This window comes from Manis javanica, chromosome 3, assembly GCF_040802235.1.
Source record: "Manis javanica isolate MJ-LG chromosome 3, MJ_LKY, whole genome shotgun sequence".
Lineage (NCBI taxonomy): Eukaryota > Metazoa > Chordata > Mammalia > Pholidota > Manidae > Manis > Manis javanica.
Genome location: NC_133158.1, coordinates 55,825,981 through 55,845,963, shown reverse-complemented (window position 1 = coordinate 55,845,963; position 19,983 = coordinate 55,825,981). Strand labels below are relative to the sequence as shown.

General features: G+C 36.0%; 1 protein-coding gene across 7 annotated transcripts in view; it reads right to left on the bottom strand.

Annotated features, from left to right (window-relative positions):
• LRCH3 (leucine rich repeats and calponin homology domain containing 3) overlaps positions 1-19,983 on the bottom strand; it is a 113,819-nt gene that overhangs the window by 71,635 nt on the left and 22,201 nt on the right. For all 7 annotated transcript variants that reach the window (XM_073231477.1, XM_073231478.1, XM_073231476.1 and 4 more), the window contains exon 2: positions 6,364-6,508. In XM_073231477.1, coding sequence (XP_073087578.1) covers positions 6,364-6,508 — 145 coding nt within the window. The remainder of the gene's footprint in view (positions 1-6,363; positions 6,509-19,983) is intronic.

Here is a 19,983-nt window from a genome sequence, read left to right as displayed (position 1 = left end):
AGAACTCAACATCCAAAAGCAACAGGATATACATTCTTCTTAAGTGCACATGGACCATTCTCCAGAATAGACCACATACTAGTCCACAAAAACAGCCTCAGTAAATACCAAAAGATTGAAATTCTACCAACCAATTTTTCAGACCACAAAGGTATAAAACCTGAAATAAATTCTATAAAAACAAAAAGGCTCACAAACACATGGAGGCTTAACAACATGCTTCTAAATAATCAATGGATCAACGAACACATCAAAATAGAGATCAAGGAATATATAGAAAGAAATAACAACAACACAAAGCCCCAACTTCTGTGGGACGCAGCGAAAGCAGTCTTAAGAGGAAAGTATATAGCGATCCAGGCACACTTGAAGAAGGAAGAACAATCCCAAATGAATAGTCTAACATCACGATTATCAAAACTGGAAAAAGAAGAACAAATGAGGCCTAAAGTCAGCAGAAGGAGGGACATAATAAAGATCATAGAAGAAATTTAAAAAAATAGAGAAGAATAAAACAATAGCAAAAATCAACAAAACCAAGAGCTGGTTCTTTGAGAAAATAAACAAAATAGATAAGCCTCTAGCCAGACTTATTAAGAGAAAAAAAGAATCAACACAAATCAATAGAATCAGAAATGAGAATGGAAAAATCATGACAAAATCCACAGAACTACAAAGAATTATTAAAGACTACTGTGAAAATCTGTATGCCAACAAGCTGGAAAACCTAGAAGAAATGGACAACTTCCTGGAAAAATACAACCTTCCAAGACTGACCAAGGAGGAAACACAAAAGTTAAACAAACCAATTACGAGCAAAGAAATTGAAACAGTAATCAAAAAACTACCCAAGAACAAAACCCCAGGGCCGGACGGATTTACCTTGGAATTTTATCAGACACACAGAGAAGACATAATACCCATTCTCCTTAAAGTGTTCCACAAAATAGAAGAGGAGGGAATACTCCCAAACTCATTCTATGAAGCCAACATCACCCTAATACCAAAACCAGGCAAAGACCCCACCAAAAAAGAAAATTACAGACCAATATCCCTGATGAATGTAGATGCAAAAATACTCAATAAAATATTAGCAAACAGAATTCAACAGCATATCAAAAGGATCATACACTATGACCAAGTGGGATTCATCCCAGGGATGCAAGGATGGTACAACATTCGAAAATGCATCAACATCATCCACCACATCAACAAAAAGAAAGACAAAAACCACATGATCATCTCCATAGATGCTGAAAAAGCATTTGACAAAATTCAACATCCATTCATGATAAAAACTCCCAGCAAAATGGGAATAGAGGGCAAGTACCTCAACATAATAAATATGATAACCCACAGCCAACATTATACTGAACAGCGAGAAGCTGAAAGCTTTTCCTCTGAGATCGGGAACTAGACAGGGATTCCCACTCTCCCCACTGTTATTTAACATAGTACTTGAGGTCCTAGCCACGGCAATCAGACAAAACAAAGAAACAGAAGGAATCCAGATTGGTAGAGAAGAAGTTAAACTGTCACTATTTGCAGATGACATGATATTGCACATAAAAAACCCTAAAGACTCCACTCCAAAACTACTAGAACTGATATTGGAATACGGCAAAGTTGCAGGATAAAAAATTAACACACAGAAATCTGTGGCTTTCCTATACACTAACAATGAGCCAATAGAAAGAGTAATCAGGAAAACAATTCCATTCACAATTGCATCAAAAAGAATAAAATACCTAGGAATAAACTTAACCAAAGAAGTGAAAGACCTATACATTGAAAACTATAAGACACTCTTTAAGAGAAATTAAAGAGGACACTAACAAATGGAAACTCATCCCATGCTCATGACTAGGAAGAATTAATATTGTCAAAATGGCCATCCTGCCCAAAGCAATATACAGATTTGACGCAATCCCTATCAAATTACCAGCAACATTCTTCAATGAACTGGAACAAATAATTAAAAAATTCATATAGAAACACCAAAGACCCCGAATAGCCAAAGCAATCCTGAGAAAGAAGAATAAAGTAGGGGGGATCTCACTCCCCAACTTCAAGCTCTACTACAAAGCCATAGTAATCAAGACAATTTGGTACTGGCACAAGAACAGAGCCACAGAACAGTGGAACAGATTAGAGACTCCAGACATTAACCCAAACATGTATGGTCAATTAATATTCAATAAAGGAGCCATGGACATACAATGGTGAAATGACAGTCTCTTCAACAGATGGTGCTGGCAAAACTGGACAGCTCCATGTAAGAGAATGGAACTGGACCACTGTCTAACCCCATTCACAGAAGTAAAATTCAAAATGGATCAAAGACCTGAATGTAAGTCATAAAACCATAAAACTCTTAGAAGAAAACATAGGCAAAAATCTCTTGGACATCTACATTAGCGACTTCTTCATGAATATATCTCCCCGGGCAAGGAAAACAAAAGCAAAAATGAACAAGTGGGACTATATCAAGCTGAAAAGCTTCTGTACAGCAAAGGACACCATCAATAGAACAAAAAGGTGCCCTACAGTATGGGAGAATATTTTCGTAAATGACAGATCTGATAAAGGCTTGACATCCAAAATATATAAAGAGCTCACATGCCTCAGCAAACAAAAAACAAATAATCCAATTAAAAAATGGGCAGAGGAACTGAACAGACAGTTCTCCAAAAAAGAAATACAGATGGCCAAGAGACACATGAAAAGATGCTCCACATCACTAATTATCAGAGAAATGCAAATTAAAACTACAATGAGATATCACCTCACACCAGTAAGGATGGCTGCCATCCAAAAGACAAACAACAACAAATGTTGGCGAGGCTGTGGAGAAAGGGGAACCCTCCTACACTGCTGGTGGGAATGTAAATTAGTTCAACCATTGTGGAAAGCAGTATGGAGGTTCATCAAAATGCTCAAAACAGACCTACCATTTGACCCAGGAATTCCACTCCTAGGAATTTACCCTAAGAACACAGCAATCAAGTTTGAGAAGGACAGATGCACCCCTATGTTTATTGCAGTACTATTTACAATAGCCAAGAATTGGAATCAACCTAAATGTCCATTGGTAGATGAATGGATAAAGAAAATGTGGTACATACACACAATGGAATACTACTCAGCCATAAGAAGAGGGAAAATTCTACCATGTGCAGCAACATGGATGGAGCTGGATGGTATTATGCTCAGTGAAATAAGCCAAGCGGAGAAAGAGAAATACCAAATGATTTCACTCATCTGTGGACTATAAGAACAACGGAAAAACTGAAGGAACAAAACAGCAGCAGAATCACAGAACCCAAAAATGGACTAACAGGTACCAAAGGGAAAGGGACTGGGGAGGATGGGTGGGCAGGGAGGGATAAGGAGGGGAAAAAGAAAGGGGGTATTAAGATTAGCATGCATGGGGGTGGAGGGAGAAAGGGGAGAGCTGTACAACACAGAGAAGACAAGTAGTGATTCTACAACATTTTGCTATGCTGATGGACAGTGACTGTAAAGTGGTTTATAGGGGGGACCTGGTATAGGGGAGAGCCTAGTAAATATAATATTCTTCATCTAAGTGTAGATTAAAGATAAAAAAATGAAAGAAAGGGGGATTACTCCTTTATAGGATAAAACCAACTGTAAATCAATGATTAATGCATGCTTTAAATATCCTTAATTTTGATCACTTAAAGGGTGTCAGATGATCGACTATGGAGGTACACTTTTCTGATAATATTTCTTCCTCTTAATAGAAAAAAAAAAGCAGTTCCTGTGTGGTGAGCTCCAATGAGTTCTACACAATGGTATAAAGGGCATATCAAAGTGCAGGCAAAGGGTCTGTTTGTGTTTATACAGAGGATCAAAGCCTAATTTGGCTACCCAGAAAATGAACTAAGATACGATATGAAGAAAAACTTCCAACATCAGCACTCTCTGGAAGAGTCATACCAGAAGATGATCATCAAAAAACCTCAACAAAGATCCAGGCGATGCTGCCGTTGTAGCTGCATCCATCCCACCAGTTCCCTAGACTTGCCATTGGAATGAAGAAGGAGATATCTAAGTTGGCCTGTGCTTTCAGTAAAACAACAAATTTGACTGGATCTATACTGTTGGAACTTAACCAAGAATTAGGAGAAGTGCAAGTTGTAGCACTCCAAAATCTTACAACTACAGACTATCTACTGTTAAAAGAACATATGAGATGTGAACAGTTCCCAGGAATGGTTTGTTTTAATTTGTCTGATTTCTCTCAGAGTGTTCAAGTACAGTTGGACAATATCCATCATATCATTGACAAATTTTCACAAATGCCTAGGGTGCCTAACTGGTTTTCTTGGCTTCACTGGAGATGGCTGGTAATTATAGATCTGCTTTGGTTATGTAACTGTATTCCTATTATGTTAATGTGTGTGTGCAATTTAATTAGTAGTTTAAAACCTATACATGCTTAAGGTACTCTACAAGAAGATATGTCAAAGAAATAATCAATCCTCCCATGTTTTCTTCCATCTGCTACCTCTATAGCTTTTCTTCTTCCTTCCTAATTACAACCCTTAAATAGAATTTGTGCCTCATATCGAATTTACTGAGTATCATAATTCCTCCAAGAGGTAAAGATACCTCAAGACAAATGCTGGGCATAGAAGCCAGAGGGCATAAATCTGCGAAGAAGTAAAAAGCTAAGCTTTTCAAACAATATGGCTTCTCTCTCACTTACCAACTTTTCATCTCCCGCCCCGGAAGATGACTGGTTAGCCAGAGACGCGTAAGATTCCTCAAGGGAGGAACAACCTAAGACAGGCACAGTTGCAGGGGGTCCATCAGGTGAGAAATTGTTGATCAACAGTGGTGAGGCTTAAAACCTCACCCCCCCCTGTTTTGAGAGAAATCTTCTGCATCCATGGATGTTTTAATGCGCCTGTCTAGCTTGGATTAACACATAGTCTACAGGCACACACCTGATCATCTACATTTGCTCTCTTACAACACTAAACTATGTTTTCTACCTTTATCTTGCATCCACCTACCACTTCAGCATTTTATTAAAAATAAAAATAATAATAATAAAGGTAGAAATGTGGGATCCACATATAAATCAAGTATAAAAATCAAACAAATATTCATATTTGACTTGATTGTTTTTAGTTCATAATGTGTGATCAAAACCGAAAGTTTCTGTGGTGACTGCCCTTGTACTGTTCATCATGTAAGAATTTGTTCACCATGTAAGAACTTGTTCGTTATGCTTCAGAAGATTGGAGACTGATGAGAATTAGGCTTGGGGTGGATTAATGATTGTGCATTGAGGACTGACTCCCCTATACAGAATTTAATTGTTGTTAACAACCATTTGATCAATAAATATGAGAGATGCCCTCTCAAAAAATAAAATAACTTAAATTAAATTTTAAAAAAAAGGTTTAAAAACATGGCCATAGACCAAGAATCAGTCATTTCCCATGGACTCCTGGTTGCTTTTAGAGGGGAATGGTATAAAGAGACCAAAATCTAGATGCTAGAGGAGCTTATTGCTACTGTTTCTAATGTACATTAGAAAAAAGCACGAAAAAACTGAAGTCTTACTGACATTTTCAATTCAAATTTAACTTTAGAGCATTTTTAAAGTCTTGAATTTATACTTGTATCTAATTTATCTTACTTTGAAAATCCTGATTCCTAATAATAGGAACATAATTATTTATTTGCATTACTCTTATTTGTATTACTCTACTATATACGTATATATTTATTTCAAAATTGTATCAATATCACTAACAATTAAACTACTGAAGATTAAAAAGAAGGAAAAGACCACCTATAATTATACAACTCAGATACATTTTGAGGAATTCTCTTTATACTTTTCTACATTTGCTCATTTTCATCAATGAATATTTATAATTTTAATAATGAAAAGAATTTTTGTAATATATGAAAAAAATGGAGATGAGTTGAATAAATGCATTTATACACTCAGAACTTAATACATGAAAATACATAATACAAATGTACATAATACACAAATTATAATATACAAGAACTAAACAAAGTAATTTCAGATCTACTATTCTCATTTGATGAAGATCATTTGAAAAAATATAAAGAACCATTGCTACAAGGCTGCTGCAAGCTTATTAGGCTAATGACTATTAGTTTGTTAATTACTACAAAGCCAAAGACAAGGGGAAAAACTACGGGAACACAGGAAATACTGTTAAGTTAGCCTAAGAATGTTTATAGATACTGCAGATATGAACAGATAATGTAAATTTTAGTGAAAGGGAAAGCTGAAAAGACCAATAAGGACAAAAATTTTAAAAACAAAACAAAACAAAACAATGCTCTTACCTAACATTTAAGAATGTTAGAGCTTGCAGGTTTAGAACTGCCTCTGGTATATACCGAATACAATTTTGGTACAAGTTGAGATTCTCAAGAGAAACAAAGTGACATGCTTCTATGGGAATTTCTGAGAGACGATTTCGAGACAGATCTGAAAGAAAAAAATAAACTGAGTTTAAAGTCAATCCTAGGAACTGATTTTATTGAAATGTTAAGTAAGCATATTTTGTGACTGATTGAATTCCTGAGGTCCTATTGTGGAGACTGGTCCAAGGAACACATTTAAACATTTATTAATTGATTGAGAGAACTATTTTAACATAGGCCTCTACACCTGTTGATAGAAATGCTGATTCCTTCTGAGTCTCCACATATACTAAAAATAAGACCATTATTCTTTGCAATCAACACAAATTCTGAAGCATATCTGCTTACAAAAGATCACCCTAAGTACCAAATAACCTAAGAAAGAAATGAATACCTAAGATCCACTTTCCTAAAAACACAGACAACATTGATGATTTTAGCAAAGCAAAGAGCAACAGAACAAAAAAATTCTGCCCCTTCTTTACTGAAGATTATCAGGGTCATGTCAAAATAGGTTAGGAGCTATCTTTGCTCCCAATGACCAAAGACAAGACCATCTGAGCAACAGAAACAATTGCAATGGATTGAAATCTATCACATACATTGAATTAATTATACGAATTTATTACACCTCCCCCATCCCAAAAAAGATGAACCAATTCACTATCTTAAAACAGAAAGACTCTATATGTAACATAATACTCAATATATTTTGCATTTTTAAAAGGGTCACGTTATTTGTGACAGATGTAGTTCACTGCCCTTTGAATATCGAATGCTCTTTTCTCCTTTCATACTATTAAATTATGTTCAAAATAGTAAAGTGCTCAGCTAGAACACCGACTAATACTTCCAATTTCATTCATCTTTAAAGATCAAAACAAAGAAATAAAGACATACAAAATTTAACCACATCTGAGTTGGTGACTAAACTGATGGAGGAAATTCTCATGTATAGGCGTATCTTGAGTTTGTATGTAAATTGAATGCTTCAAAATTACCTCATGTTTTTCCATAGAAGGGAAAAAAGACTTCTTAGCTTTTGAGAACTAATTCTACATACACAATGCCACTGAAATACACAATTTGCAAATATATTCCTTTTTTTAAATTTCCTATCTCCAGTACATAATGCTTTTGTCCAACCAGTTGCTTAAGTCAAAATTCTGGAATCATCCTGTCACTTTTCGTTTTCCCAATCTAATCTAACAACACAGTCAGTTTCTTGGTCCAAGTATATCTTGAATCCATCCAGTTCTCCATCTCCTCTGTCATTGCCTCTTGCCATTATCCAAAGAATCAAATCAAATAATGCATGGAAAATTACTTCACATACTATAAATGCAGATAGGCACACATACAGCCAGCTTTATGAGGTTGACAGCAACACAGCAAAAACAAAAAAATACAAAACTCCCAAAATTATAGGATATTGTACCATGCAATAACATACAGCTGAGTACAGTTTATATTTTTGGTCACCAAAAATAAGTAATATTGCATTCAGTATACTCCACTTTTAGAAGGCAGAAAAATGCAGAGAACATTTATTGTAAACGATTTACATTAGAATACTTAAAAGTTTGCTTATCTTTCAGTGAGATAAAAAGAGAGAGGTTACTGTATCTCTGTGGCACTACCATAACCTTTGGATTTCACAAATATAGATCGGACTATTTATGTGACACAGTCTTCCGAAACTATCTCTGGATCAGCGTAATCAATCCTAAATTGTTTTCCACCCAGCAATCTTAAATGAGACCTGTGAAGTATTGTAAAAGGCCACAAACTGCATAATACATGATTCTGCACCTAAGCTACAAAGTTACTTCTATGTATCATATCCTGAATGTGGCCTTGATCTTTCACAAGCCATTATCTTTCCTGCTAATGCTAGTAATATGAGCCAATAACTACACCTTCTTTGGAACAGCCACTGGATGCATTATTCAGTTAAGCAAAGCAGAAAAAGCCAATTTTGGCCTGAGAAACACATGAGAAAATTTTTGGCTGAGGGATACATCATGGAAGTTTCAATTAACTGAAAGAAATACATCAATGAAAAAAGTTTTAAGGCATTTCATTTGCAATCAAATGCCTAATTATTTTCCTTTTTTTCAAATATTTTACCCTCAAAGTCAAATTCATCTGAAAGATACTCTTAAGTTTTAAAATAACAAGCTAAAGAAAAAAGCCTAAAAAAAGCAAAAAGATTCTTTAATATTAGTGGGAGATACATAAGAATGAGCACTCCATAATCACACAGCCAATATTTAATGAGTTGATATGTTGTGAGGGTAGGGACTATATCTGTTTTGTTCAATTTTGTATGCCTGGAATTTTGCAGTGTCATCATAGTACATAGCACATAGGTGCTTGATAAAATATTTGTTTAAAAATATGGGCAAACAAATGGATGAAACAAAAACTGTGGACTCAGAAATAAGATTTTTCTGTCCTCTACCTTTATAGCTTCATCTAAAGTAAGACTTAACATAATTAACATACTGAAAAAGGACCAAATCGTAATTTACCTTTATGATTTTTTAGGAAGTACTATAAAACCTGGATTGAAAAGAATTTATTTCCAAAAAATTAAGTACTTACATAAAATGAATCAAATCCGACTACTGAGGGAAAGACTACTATGTGTATCAAACTATAGTTAGTTATTTTATAGTTAAAAGAAAAAAATGAGATAGGTTACAACCATAAAAAAAGAATGCTGTAGGTATAAAAAATAATGACTTTGGAAATTTTTTCTATTCTGAAGTATACAGTGTTTTTCACTTATGAAATTTCCTTTCCTATTTAAAAAAATACATACATACTGACTTACTGACCTATTTGCTGCATGAACTCACAGATTTTCATTTTATCCAATGGTTTATAATCCATTATAACCCAGCTGATAAAGAAATTTCTCTTTAGGCCAACTCCTGGATCTTTTTTATATGCCCTCTTTTTTTTTTTTTTTGTATTTCCTTATATTCTGGGACAAGAAGTTCTAGGCTTATCTTCCAACCTCTGAGCCCCAGTTCTGGAATCACCTATTTTTCACCCTCGTGTAACAGAAACTTCTATGGCAAGTAGATTTGGGAGATGATAGTGGAGGGCAGAAGGGAAAGCCACCAGTCTGAAGGAACGTTTCAAAATAAATAACTTGGTTTTTTGAAAGCCACTACGCTTTATAGTTGTCAGCTTCACAACAATAGAAAAACAAAACAGAAATTGGTACCTGGAAGCAAAATGGTACTGTTCAAAAACCTGAAACATCTGGCTTTGGCTTAAAATTAGGCAGTGGCCCTAAGAGGCCTGACAGAAGCCCCCAATCATCACTCTCTTTTAGCCACCTTAACAGAAGTGAGTATATCACGTTAGTGAAATAATTATATTCTTTTTCTGGACTTTGTGACCTTCACAGTCTCAAACAGAAATAGAAAGTTAGAAATTTGGCTGGGAGGGAAATGCCATGATAGTTGAAAAAATGTTTAGTGGCGGCTGAAGGACAGTGAAAAAATGCTATTCAAGGTTGGAGAAAAGGGCATCCTACTTCTGCTCTGGTAGAACAATTAAAAAACTATAACCTGTGATACATGATAGGTAGAAAGGGTACCTAACAGGTTTAAGTCACCAACAAGACATGTGGCTATTTGCAATGAAACATGTCAGTTGGAAGTTAAACATATGACAACAAAGATCATAAGTACTAATCTTAAATGTTAATAATCACAAAGGTGTGCATACATTTACATATCCATTCACACACATATTCTTTTAATTTTCTATCTAATTTTCTCCCCACACTTTTTTTTATTTTGTTATGATTAATCTACAATTACATGAAGAACATTATGTTTACTAGGCTCTCCCCTACCCGAGGTGCCCCCAACACACCCCATTACACTCACTGTTCATCAGCATAGTAAGATGTTGTCGAATCACTACTTGTCTTCTCTGTGTTCCAAAGCCCTCCCCTTTCCCCCAAACCCCACTATGCATGCTAATCATTATACCCCCTTTCTTCTTCCCTGCCCTTATCCCTCCCAACCCTCCCATTCTCCCCAGTCACTTTCCCTTTGGTAACTCTTAGTCCATTCTTGGGTTCTGTGATTCTGCTGCTGTTTTGTTCCTTCAGTTTTGCTTTTGTTCTTATAGTCCACAGATGAGTGAAATCATTTGGTATTTGTCTTTCTCCGCTTGGCTTATTTCACTGAGCATAATGCCCTCTAGCTCCATACATGCTGTTGCAAATTGTAGGATTTGTTTTCTTCTTATGGCTGAATAATATTCCATTGTGTATATGTACCACATCTTCTTCAGCCATTCATCTACTGATGGACACTTCGGTTGCTTCCATTTCTTGGCTATTGTAAATAGTGCTGCGATAAACAGGGGTGCATCTGTCTTTTTCAAACTGGAGTGCAACATCCTTAGGGTAAATTCCTAAAAGTGGAATTCCTGGGTCAAATGGTAAGTCTATTTTGAGCATTTTGAGGAACCTCCATATTGCTTTCCACAATGGTTGAACTAATTTACATTCCCACCAGCAGTGTAGGAGGGTTCCCCTTTCTCCGCAACCTCGCCAACATTTGTTGTTGTTTTTCTTTTGGATGGTAGCCATCCTTACTGGTGTGAGGTGATATCTCATTGTGGTTTTAATTTGCATTTCTCTGATAACTAGCGATGTGGAGCATCTTTTCATGAGTCTGTTGGCCATCTGAATTTCTTCTTTGGAGAACTGTCTGTTCAGCTCCTCTGCCCATTTTTTAATTGGATTATTTGCTTTTTGTTTGTTGAGGTGCGTGAGCTCTTTATATATTTTGGATGTCAAGCCTTTATCAGATCTGTCATTTATGAAAATATTCTCCCATACTGTAGGGCACCTTTTTGTTCTATTGATGATGTCCTTTGCTGTACAGAAGCTTTTCAGCTTGATATAGTCCCACTTGTTCATTTTTTATTTTGTTTTCCTTGCCCAGGGAGATATATTCATGAAGAAGTCGCTAATGTAGATGTCCAAGAGATTTTTGCCTATGTTTTCTTCTAAGAGTTTTATGGTTTTATGACTTACATTCAGGTCTTTGATCCATTTTGAATTTTACTTCTGTGAATGGGGTTAGACTGTGGTCCAGTTCCATTCTCTTACATGGAGCTGTCCAGTTTTGCCAGCACCATCTGTTGAAGAGACTGTCATTTCACCATTGTATGTCCATGGCTCCTTTATTGAATATTAATTGACCATACATGTTTGGGTTAATGTCTGGAGTCTCTAATCTGTTCCACTGTTCTGTGGCTCTGTTCTTGTGCCAGTACCAAATTGTCTTGATTACTATGGCTTTGTAGTAGAGCTTGAAGTTGGGGAGTGAGATCCCCCCTACTTTATTCTTCTTTCTCAGGATTGCTTTGGCTATTCGGGGTCTTTGGTGTTTCCATATGAATTTTTGAATTATTTGTTCCAGTTCATTGAAGAATGTTGCTGGTAATTTGATAGGGATTGCGTCAAATCTGTATATTGCTTTGGGCAGGATGGCCATTTTGACAATATTAATTCTTCCTAGCCAAGAGCATGGGATGAGTTTCCATTTGTTAGTGTCCTCTTTAATTTCTCTTAAAGAGTGTCTTATAGTTTTCAATGTATAGGTCTTTCACTTCTTTGGTTAAGTTTATTCCTAGGTATTTTATTCTTTTTGATGCAATTGTGAATGGAATTGTTTTCCTGATTTCTCTTTCTATTATGGCTCATTGTTAGTGTATAGGAAAGCCACAGATTTCTGTGTGTTAATTTTTTATCCTGCAACTTTGCTGTATTCCGATATCAGTTCTAGTAGTTTTGGAGTGGAGTCTTTAGGGTTTTTTATGTATAATATCATGTCATCTGCAAATATGACAGTTTAACTTCTTTACCAATCTGGATTCCTTGTATTTCTTTGTTTTGTCTGATTGCCATGGCTAGGACCTCTAGTACTATGTTAAATAACAGTGGGGAGAGTGGGCATACCTGTCTTGTTTCTGATCTCAGAAGAAAAACTTTCAGCTTCTCACTGTTCAGTATGATGTTGGCTGTTGGGTTTATCATATATGGCCTTTATTATGTTGAGGTACTTCCCTCTCTATACCCATTTTGCTGAGAGTTTTTATCATGAATGGATGTTGAATTTTGTCGAATGCTTTTTCAGCATCTATGGAGATGATCATGTGGTTTTTGTCTTTCTTTTTGTTGATGTGGTGGATGATGTTGATGCATTTTCGAATGTTGTACCATCCTTGCATCCCTGGGATGAATCCCACTTGGTCATAGTGTATGATCCTTTTGATATGCTGTTGAATTCTGTTTGCTAATATTTTATTGAGTATTTTTGCATCTACATTCATCAGGGATATTGGTCTGTAATTTTCTTTTTTGGTGGGGTCTTTGCCTGGTTTTGGTATTAGGGTGATGTTGGCTTCATAGAATGAGTTTGGGAGTATTCCCTCCTCTTCTATTTTTTGGAAAACTTTAAGGAGAATGGGTATTATATCTTCTCTGTATGTCTGATAAAATTCCAAGGTAAATCCATCTGGCCCAGGGTTTTTTTTTCTTGGGTAGTTTTTTGATTACCGCTTCAATTTCTTTGCTGGTAATTGGTTTGTTTAGTTTTTGTGTTTCTTCCTTCGTCAGTCTTGGAAGGTTGTATTTTTCTAGGAAGTTGTCCATTTCTTCTAGGTTTTTCAGCTTCTTAGCATATAGGTTTTCATAGTAGTCTCTAATAATTCTTTGTATTTCTTTTGGGTCCGTCATGATGTTTCCTTTCTCATATCTGATTCTGCTGATGTGTGTTGATTCTCTTTTTTTCTTAATAAGTCTGGCTAGAGGCTTATCTATTTTGTTTATTTTCTCAAAGAACCAGCTCTTGGTTTCATTGATTTTTTCTATTGTTTTATTCTTCTCTGATCTTTATTATGTCCCCCCTTCTGCTGACTTTAGGCCTCATTTGTTCTTCCTTTTCCAATTTCGATAGTTGTGACAGTAGACTATTCATTTTGGTTTGTTCTTCCTCCTTTAAATATGCCTGGATTGCTATATACTTTCCTCTTAAGACTGCTTTCACTGCGTCCCACAGAAGTTGGGGCTTTGTGTTATTGTTGTCATTTATTTCCATATATTCCTGGATCTCCATTTTAATTTGGTCATTGATCCATTGACTATTTAGAAGTTTGTTGTTAAGCCTCCATGTGTTTGTGAGCCTTTTTGCTTTCTTGGTACAATTTATTTCTAGTTTTACACCTTTGTGGTCTGAAAAGTTGGTTGGTAGGATTTCAATCTTTTTGAATTTACTGAGGCTCTTTTTGTGGCCTAGTATGTGGTCTATTCTGGAGAATGTTCCATGTGCACTTGAGAAGAATATGTATCCTGTTGCTTTTGGGTGTAGAGTTCTATAGATGTCTATTAGGTCCATCTGTTGCAGTGTGTTGTTCAGTGCCTGTGTGTCCTTACTTATTTTCTGTCTGGTGGATCTGTCCTTTGGAGTGAATGGTGTGTTGAAGTCTCCTAAAATGAATGCATTGCAGTCTATTTCCTCCTTTAGTTCTGTTAGTATTTCTTTCACATATGCTGGTGCTCCTGTGCTGGGTGGATGTATATTTATAATGGTTATATGCTCTTGTTGGACTGAGCCCTTTATCATTATATAATGTCCTTCTTTATCTCTTGTTACTTTCTTTGTTTTGAAGTCCATTTTGTCTGATACTAGTACTGCAACACCTGTTTTTTTCTCCCTATTGTTTGCATGAAATATCTTTTTCCATCCCTTGACTTTTTGTCCATGCATGTCTTTGGATTTGAGGTGAGTCTCTTGTAAGCAGCATACAGATGGGTCTTGTTTTTTTATCCATTCAGTGACTCTATGTCTTTTGATTGGTGCATTCAGTCCATTTACATTTGGGGTGATTATTGATAGGTATGTACTTACTGCCATTTCAGGCTTTAGATTCGTGGTTACCAAAGGTTCCAGTTTACTTCCCTTACTATCTAAGAGTCTAATGTAACTCACTTAGTATGCTGTTACAAACACAATCTAAGGGTTCTTTTCTATTTCTCCTCCTTTTTCTTCCTCCTTCATTGTTTATATATTAGGTATCAAATTCTATACTTTTTCTCTATCCCTTGATTGACTTTGGGGATAGTCAATTTAATTTTGTATTTGCCTTACAATCAGCTGCTCCACCCTCCCTACCATGATTTTACTACCTCTGGTGACAGCTATCCAACCCTAGGAACACTTCCAACTATAGCAGTCCCTCCAAAATAGACTGCAGAGATGGTTTGTGGGAGGTAAATTCTCTCAGCTTTTGCTTATCTGGAAATTGTTTAATCCCTCCTTCAAATTTAAATGATAATCTTGCCAGATAAAGTAATCTTGGTTCCAGGTCCTTCTGCTTCATGGCATTAAGTACATCATGCCACTCCCTTCTGGCCTGTAACGTTTCTGCTGAGAAGTCTGATGTTAGTCTGATGGGCTTTCCTTTGTATGTGATCTTATTTCTGCCTCTGGCTGCTTTTAACAGTCTGTCCTTATCCGTGATCTTTCCCATTTTAATTACTATGTGTCTTGGTGTTGTCTTCCTTGGGTCCCTTGTGTAGGGGGATCTGTGGATCTCCATGGCCTGAGAGTATATCTCCTTCCCCAGATTGGGGAAGTTTTCAGCAACTACCTCCTCAAACACACTTTCTATCCCTTTCTCACTCTCTTCTTCTGGTATCCCTATAATGCAAATATTGTTCCGCTTGGATTGGTCACACAGTTCTCTCAATATTCTTTCATTTTTAGAGATCCTTGTTTCTCTCTGTGCCTCAGCTTCTTTGTATTCCTCTTCTCTAGTTTCTATTTCATTTATTGTCTTCTCCACCATATCCAACCTGCTTTTAATACCCTCCCCATTGTGTTCTTTAACGATTGGATCTCTGATCTGAATTCAATCCTGAGTTCTTGGATGTCTTTCCATCCTTTCATTAGGATGTTGATGATTTTTATTTTGAACTCCCTTTCAGGAAGAGTCACGAGGTCCATATCATTTAAATCTTTCTCAGGAGTTGTATTAACAATTTTACTCTGGACAAGGTTCCTTTGGCATTTCATGTTTGTGTATGGCGCCCTCTAGTGTCCAGAAGCTCTATTCTGGAGCTGCTGAGCCCCTGAGGCAATGTCTGGGGTGGCAGGGGAGCGGTACTTGGGGTAGAAAAGAGCTGTTCCCTGCCTCCTGGCTGCTGTGCCTGTCTCCACTGCCTGAGCCAGTGGGCCAGTTACACAGGTGTAAGTTTTTGTCCCAGAGCAGCCAGATATGGATCCCTGCTTTCCACAAGCAGCCGGAATCCCAGTCTCCCCAGGAACTCTGCCTGTATTAACTTTCCAACCCAGTAGTCGTACGAGTCTCAAGAAAGCATCATGAAATGTAGGTTTGTGCTCCCAGAGCAGATCTCTGGAGCTAGGTATTTAGCAGTCCCAAGCCTTCCACTCCCTCCCTGCTCCGTTTGTCTTCCTCCCTCCAGTCAGCTGGGGTCGGGGAGGGGCTCAGGTCCCGTTGAGTCACAGCTCTGGTATGTTACCCCATTCACTGAGGTCTGCTCTTTTCTCCAGGTGTGTGCAGTCTGATGCTGTCCTCTTTCCTGTTGCTCTCTCAGGATTAGTTGTGCCAATTAAATTTTTTAATTGTATCCAGTTTTAGGAGGAAGCCTCTGTCTCTCCTCTCACACCACCATCTTTAATCTGAATCTCCCCACACTTATTTTTTGATGTCACTCATATATTACATATTTTTCCTTTTCAAATAATGCAAAGAAAGCAAAAGATGTCGAACAATTTAAAACACCCTCTTTGCTCACACAGAAAAGAAAAGTGAATGTCTGCCTAGAATGGACTCTAGTTACATGTAATATTGGAAAACAAACTTAATTTTAGAGTTTATGAGGTCCGTTCTGTGATCCAATTCTTACAGTATTTTCATCTTGAAATTCTGCTCATCATATACTCTGCCCATAAATAGTTTTCAAAACCATACCCTGTGGTACAGCATGGAAAATACAGTCAATGATTCTGTAACATCTTTCTACCTTGATAGTAATCACACTAGACCAGGTGAGGATTTAATATGTTGAACCACTGTGCTGTACATTTGAAACCAACATAAGATTGTATTTCAATGATACTTCAAAAACCACACACACACAACTTAAAAAAATATATCCCCAAACAATACAATTTAGAGAAAAAGCATTATCTTAAATGACACATGATAAAGAGAGATGCTCGTCATAGCTCTAACATTTATTATCATGTTAATCTCTGGAACATTTCAGAATCTCCCTCTCTAGCACTTCCAGTGAGACACTTTCAATTTTCCTACTTCTTTTTGCAGGTAAGAAGCATACTAACAGATATTTTTTCCTAAGTCTATCTCTCCCATTAACTGTTCAATAACTTTATGAATTAGGAGTGGCTGATTGCCACTTTCAGGCATCAAACAGGGAGCTCAAAGATGTAACAGTAATGTGGCTTCTTAAACCTGAGAAAAAATTTTGGGAAACATTTATTTAACTGTCATGGCATTTTCCTCCCAGCTAATTTTCTAACTTTCTATTTCTATTTGAGACTATAAAGGACACAGGTTTAGAAAAAGAATATCATTATTTTACTGACATGATATGCTCACTTTTCTTAAAGTGACAAAAAGAAAAACCCTAATTCTTTACAACACAAAAATGTGTTGATAATAACTTAAATTTCTTTAAAATAAAATAATCATAAATATTTAAATAGTGTTTCAATGACCAAAAAATTCTTTTCTTTCCTCTTAGTGAAATTTGCTCAATTTTGTCGCTCCTTCCGGCTGTAGTCAAACTGTCAAAATTGCCATTCTCAACTCTTCCTGGAGTTGAAGGCAACTTTCTTTTTTCTCAGGACTGTGTTGGACTTGCATACAAAGGTGCCTATGATCACTTCGTTCACTACCACCCCCACCACCACTCTCCTCATCCCTCCTCTTCTCCCTATTCTTACGTAAGCTACCAGAAGAAATAGCAGTGACATATTTGTTAAAAGGAACCACCTATCTACATCACAACCAAAATAAATTAGATTCAGTTGAACCAATGAATACAAGTATTGAAATTGAAAGCTAAGTTTTCTACATAACAGGTCAGCTTGAACTTATTCAGCTCTATATAGAGTTCTTCCGAGTGTTTCTAGCTCCCTAATGCAGCCAGGGAAAAGGGACTACAGGATTCCTTTCCCAAACCTCTCATTTAAAACAGAGATGTTTTGGACACTGTGTGTTACTTATTATGACAAATATATATACAGTAAAACATTTTTTAGGGTGTTTGCTCTGCTCACATATTCTTAACCTCTCTCACTCAAATTCACGCAGCAGGCTCTCCCTCCCTTCCAGCTTTTCAGTCATATATATACCAGGTACTCTTAACCCCAGTGACCCTGTCAAAGAAAGTAACACTGCAATTCTGGCTCCTCTCAGAATTGTTCCTCTGGTAAACTCCTGTCCCTCCAAGAACATAATCTCATTAAACTTCCCTTGACTTGTCTAGGCACTCAAAGGATTCTGCCACTATGTTTCTATTAATCTAATTATCACATGGTACCGTAGTTCTTCATTAGGTTTTAAGTTCCTTGAGACCAAAAGCTTTTTGTCTTTACCATCTAACACAATGCCTGACTTATTGAAAGGTCAATTTTATTTGCTAGAATTAAGTTAACTTAGTGTGTTAACATTGGATATTTCATGCTTATCAAATCTTTTATGTTTAATTAAAATTTTAAAAATTATTTCTAAATAACATTTATTTGGTAGGTAATTAATTGATTAATTTTTAAAATGTGAGCTCCATGAAAGAACTCCTAAGAAAGAACCCTTACTAAAAGGAAATGTAGGAGACATGCTTACAGACCAGGTCAGTTATACCCACACTACCACCAACATTCTGCAACATTAATTAAAAACAAAATGGGTAATCTGATGATGAATTAATATCCAGAATACATTTTTTTTAAAAAGCCTCCTAAAACTGAACAACAAAAAATTTAAACAACTCAATTAAAAAATGGGCAATGGGCTTGAAAACATTTTTCCAAATTTCCAAACATACACAAAATGACCAATAAGCACATGAAAAGACATTCTACATCACTAATCATTAAGTATTGCAATAAAAACTACAATGAGCTACCATTTCATATCAATTAGGGTAGCTATTATTAAAAAAAAAAGCCAGAAAATAACAAGAGTAGAACTCTTGTACACTGCTGGTGAGAATGTAAAATGGTATATGTAGCTACTGTAGAAACCAGTACAGCAGTTCTTCAAACATAAAATTATGCTCATGATCCATCAATTATACTTCTGACTGTCAAAAGAACTGAAAACAGGGATTCAAGAAAGTATTTGTATACCAATATTTATAGCAGCATTATTCAAAAGAGAGAGAAGGTGGAAACAACCCCAATGCCCATTAACATGATGGATAAACAAAATGTGATATATGCATACAGCAGAATAATATTCAGCCTTAAAAAGGAATGGAATTTGGACACATGCGACAAGGATGAACCCTTAAAACACTGAACTAAGTGAAACAGGCCGGACACAAAAGGACAAATACTGTATGAACCACTCAAGGAGGAAATGTATAGAGATAGAAAGCAGAATGATCACGAGAGGCTTGCAGGGAGGAGGAAATGGAGAGTTTTTGTTTAATATTGTTTCAGTTTAGAATGATGAAAAAGTTCTGGAGATGAATAGAGTGGTGACAGTTGTACAACAATATAGATTTACTTAATGACACTGAGCTGTACACTTAAAAATGGTTAAAGTGATAAATTTTATCTTATATTTATTTTACCATAATAAAAAAAATCAAATATATAGTACTCAAAATAGAAAATAAATGTAATCTACCTCTTTTTAGTGGTATATACTTTAAAAAATTCTCTAAAATTACACTTTTCTAATAATGTATCTTATACCTCAGCAATAAACTAAACGATACAGAAATTACAGTACCAAAAATTCAAAGTATTTTGAATGTCGAATCTCAAAAGTCAGTCTCACAGCTGTGTAACAAAGAACGTCAGTTGTTTATTAATCTCTTTCCTTCCTAGCTCCATTTCTCATTCCCAGGGAGAAAAATGTTTAATATTTCATTCTATTCAGCTATATAATTACAACAGTAGGACATGTTTCTTTAAATCTCTAGAGCTAAGCCAGGAAAACCTAGGTTCATTCCAGTCCAAACAGCAATTAGTGTTTTCAACAGTATGACATTTATTAAGAAACACTAGCAGTCAAGAGTCTTATGTTCTTCTAATAACTCCTTCAGGCTATCCCACGCAATGACATCATCCTTACCAAATAAAGCCCATTATGCAATAACCACATACACAGTCACTTGTTTTGAGAACAGTCAGTTCTATCAATGTTAAAAAGGCCTGAAATTATGACAAATATTCTGTATCAGAGATTTTTAGTACTGAGTAATGTAAACTTTAA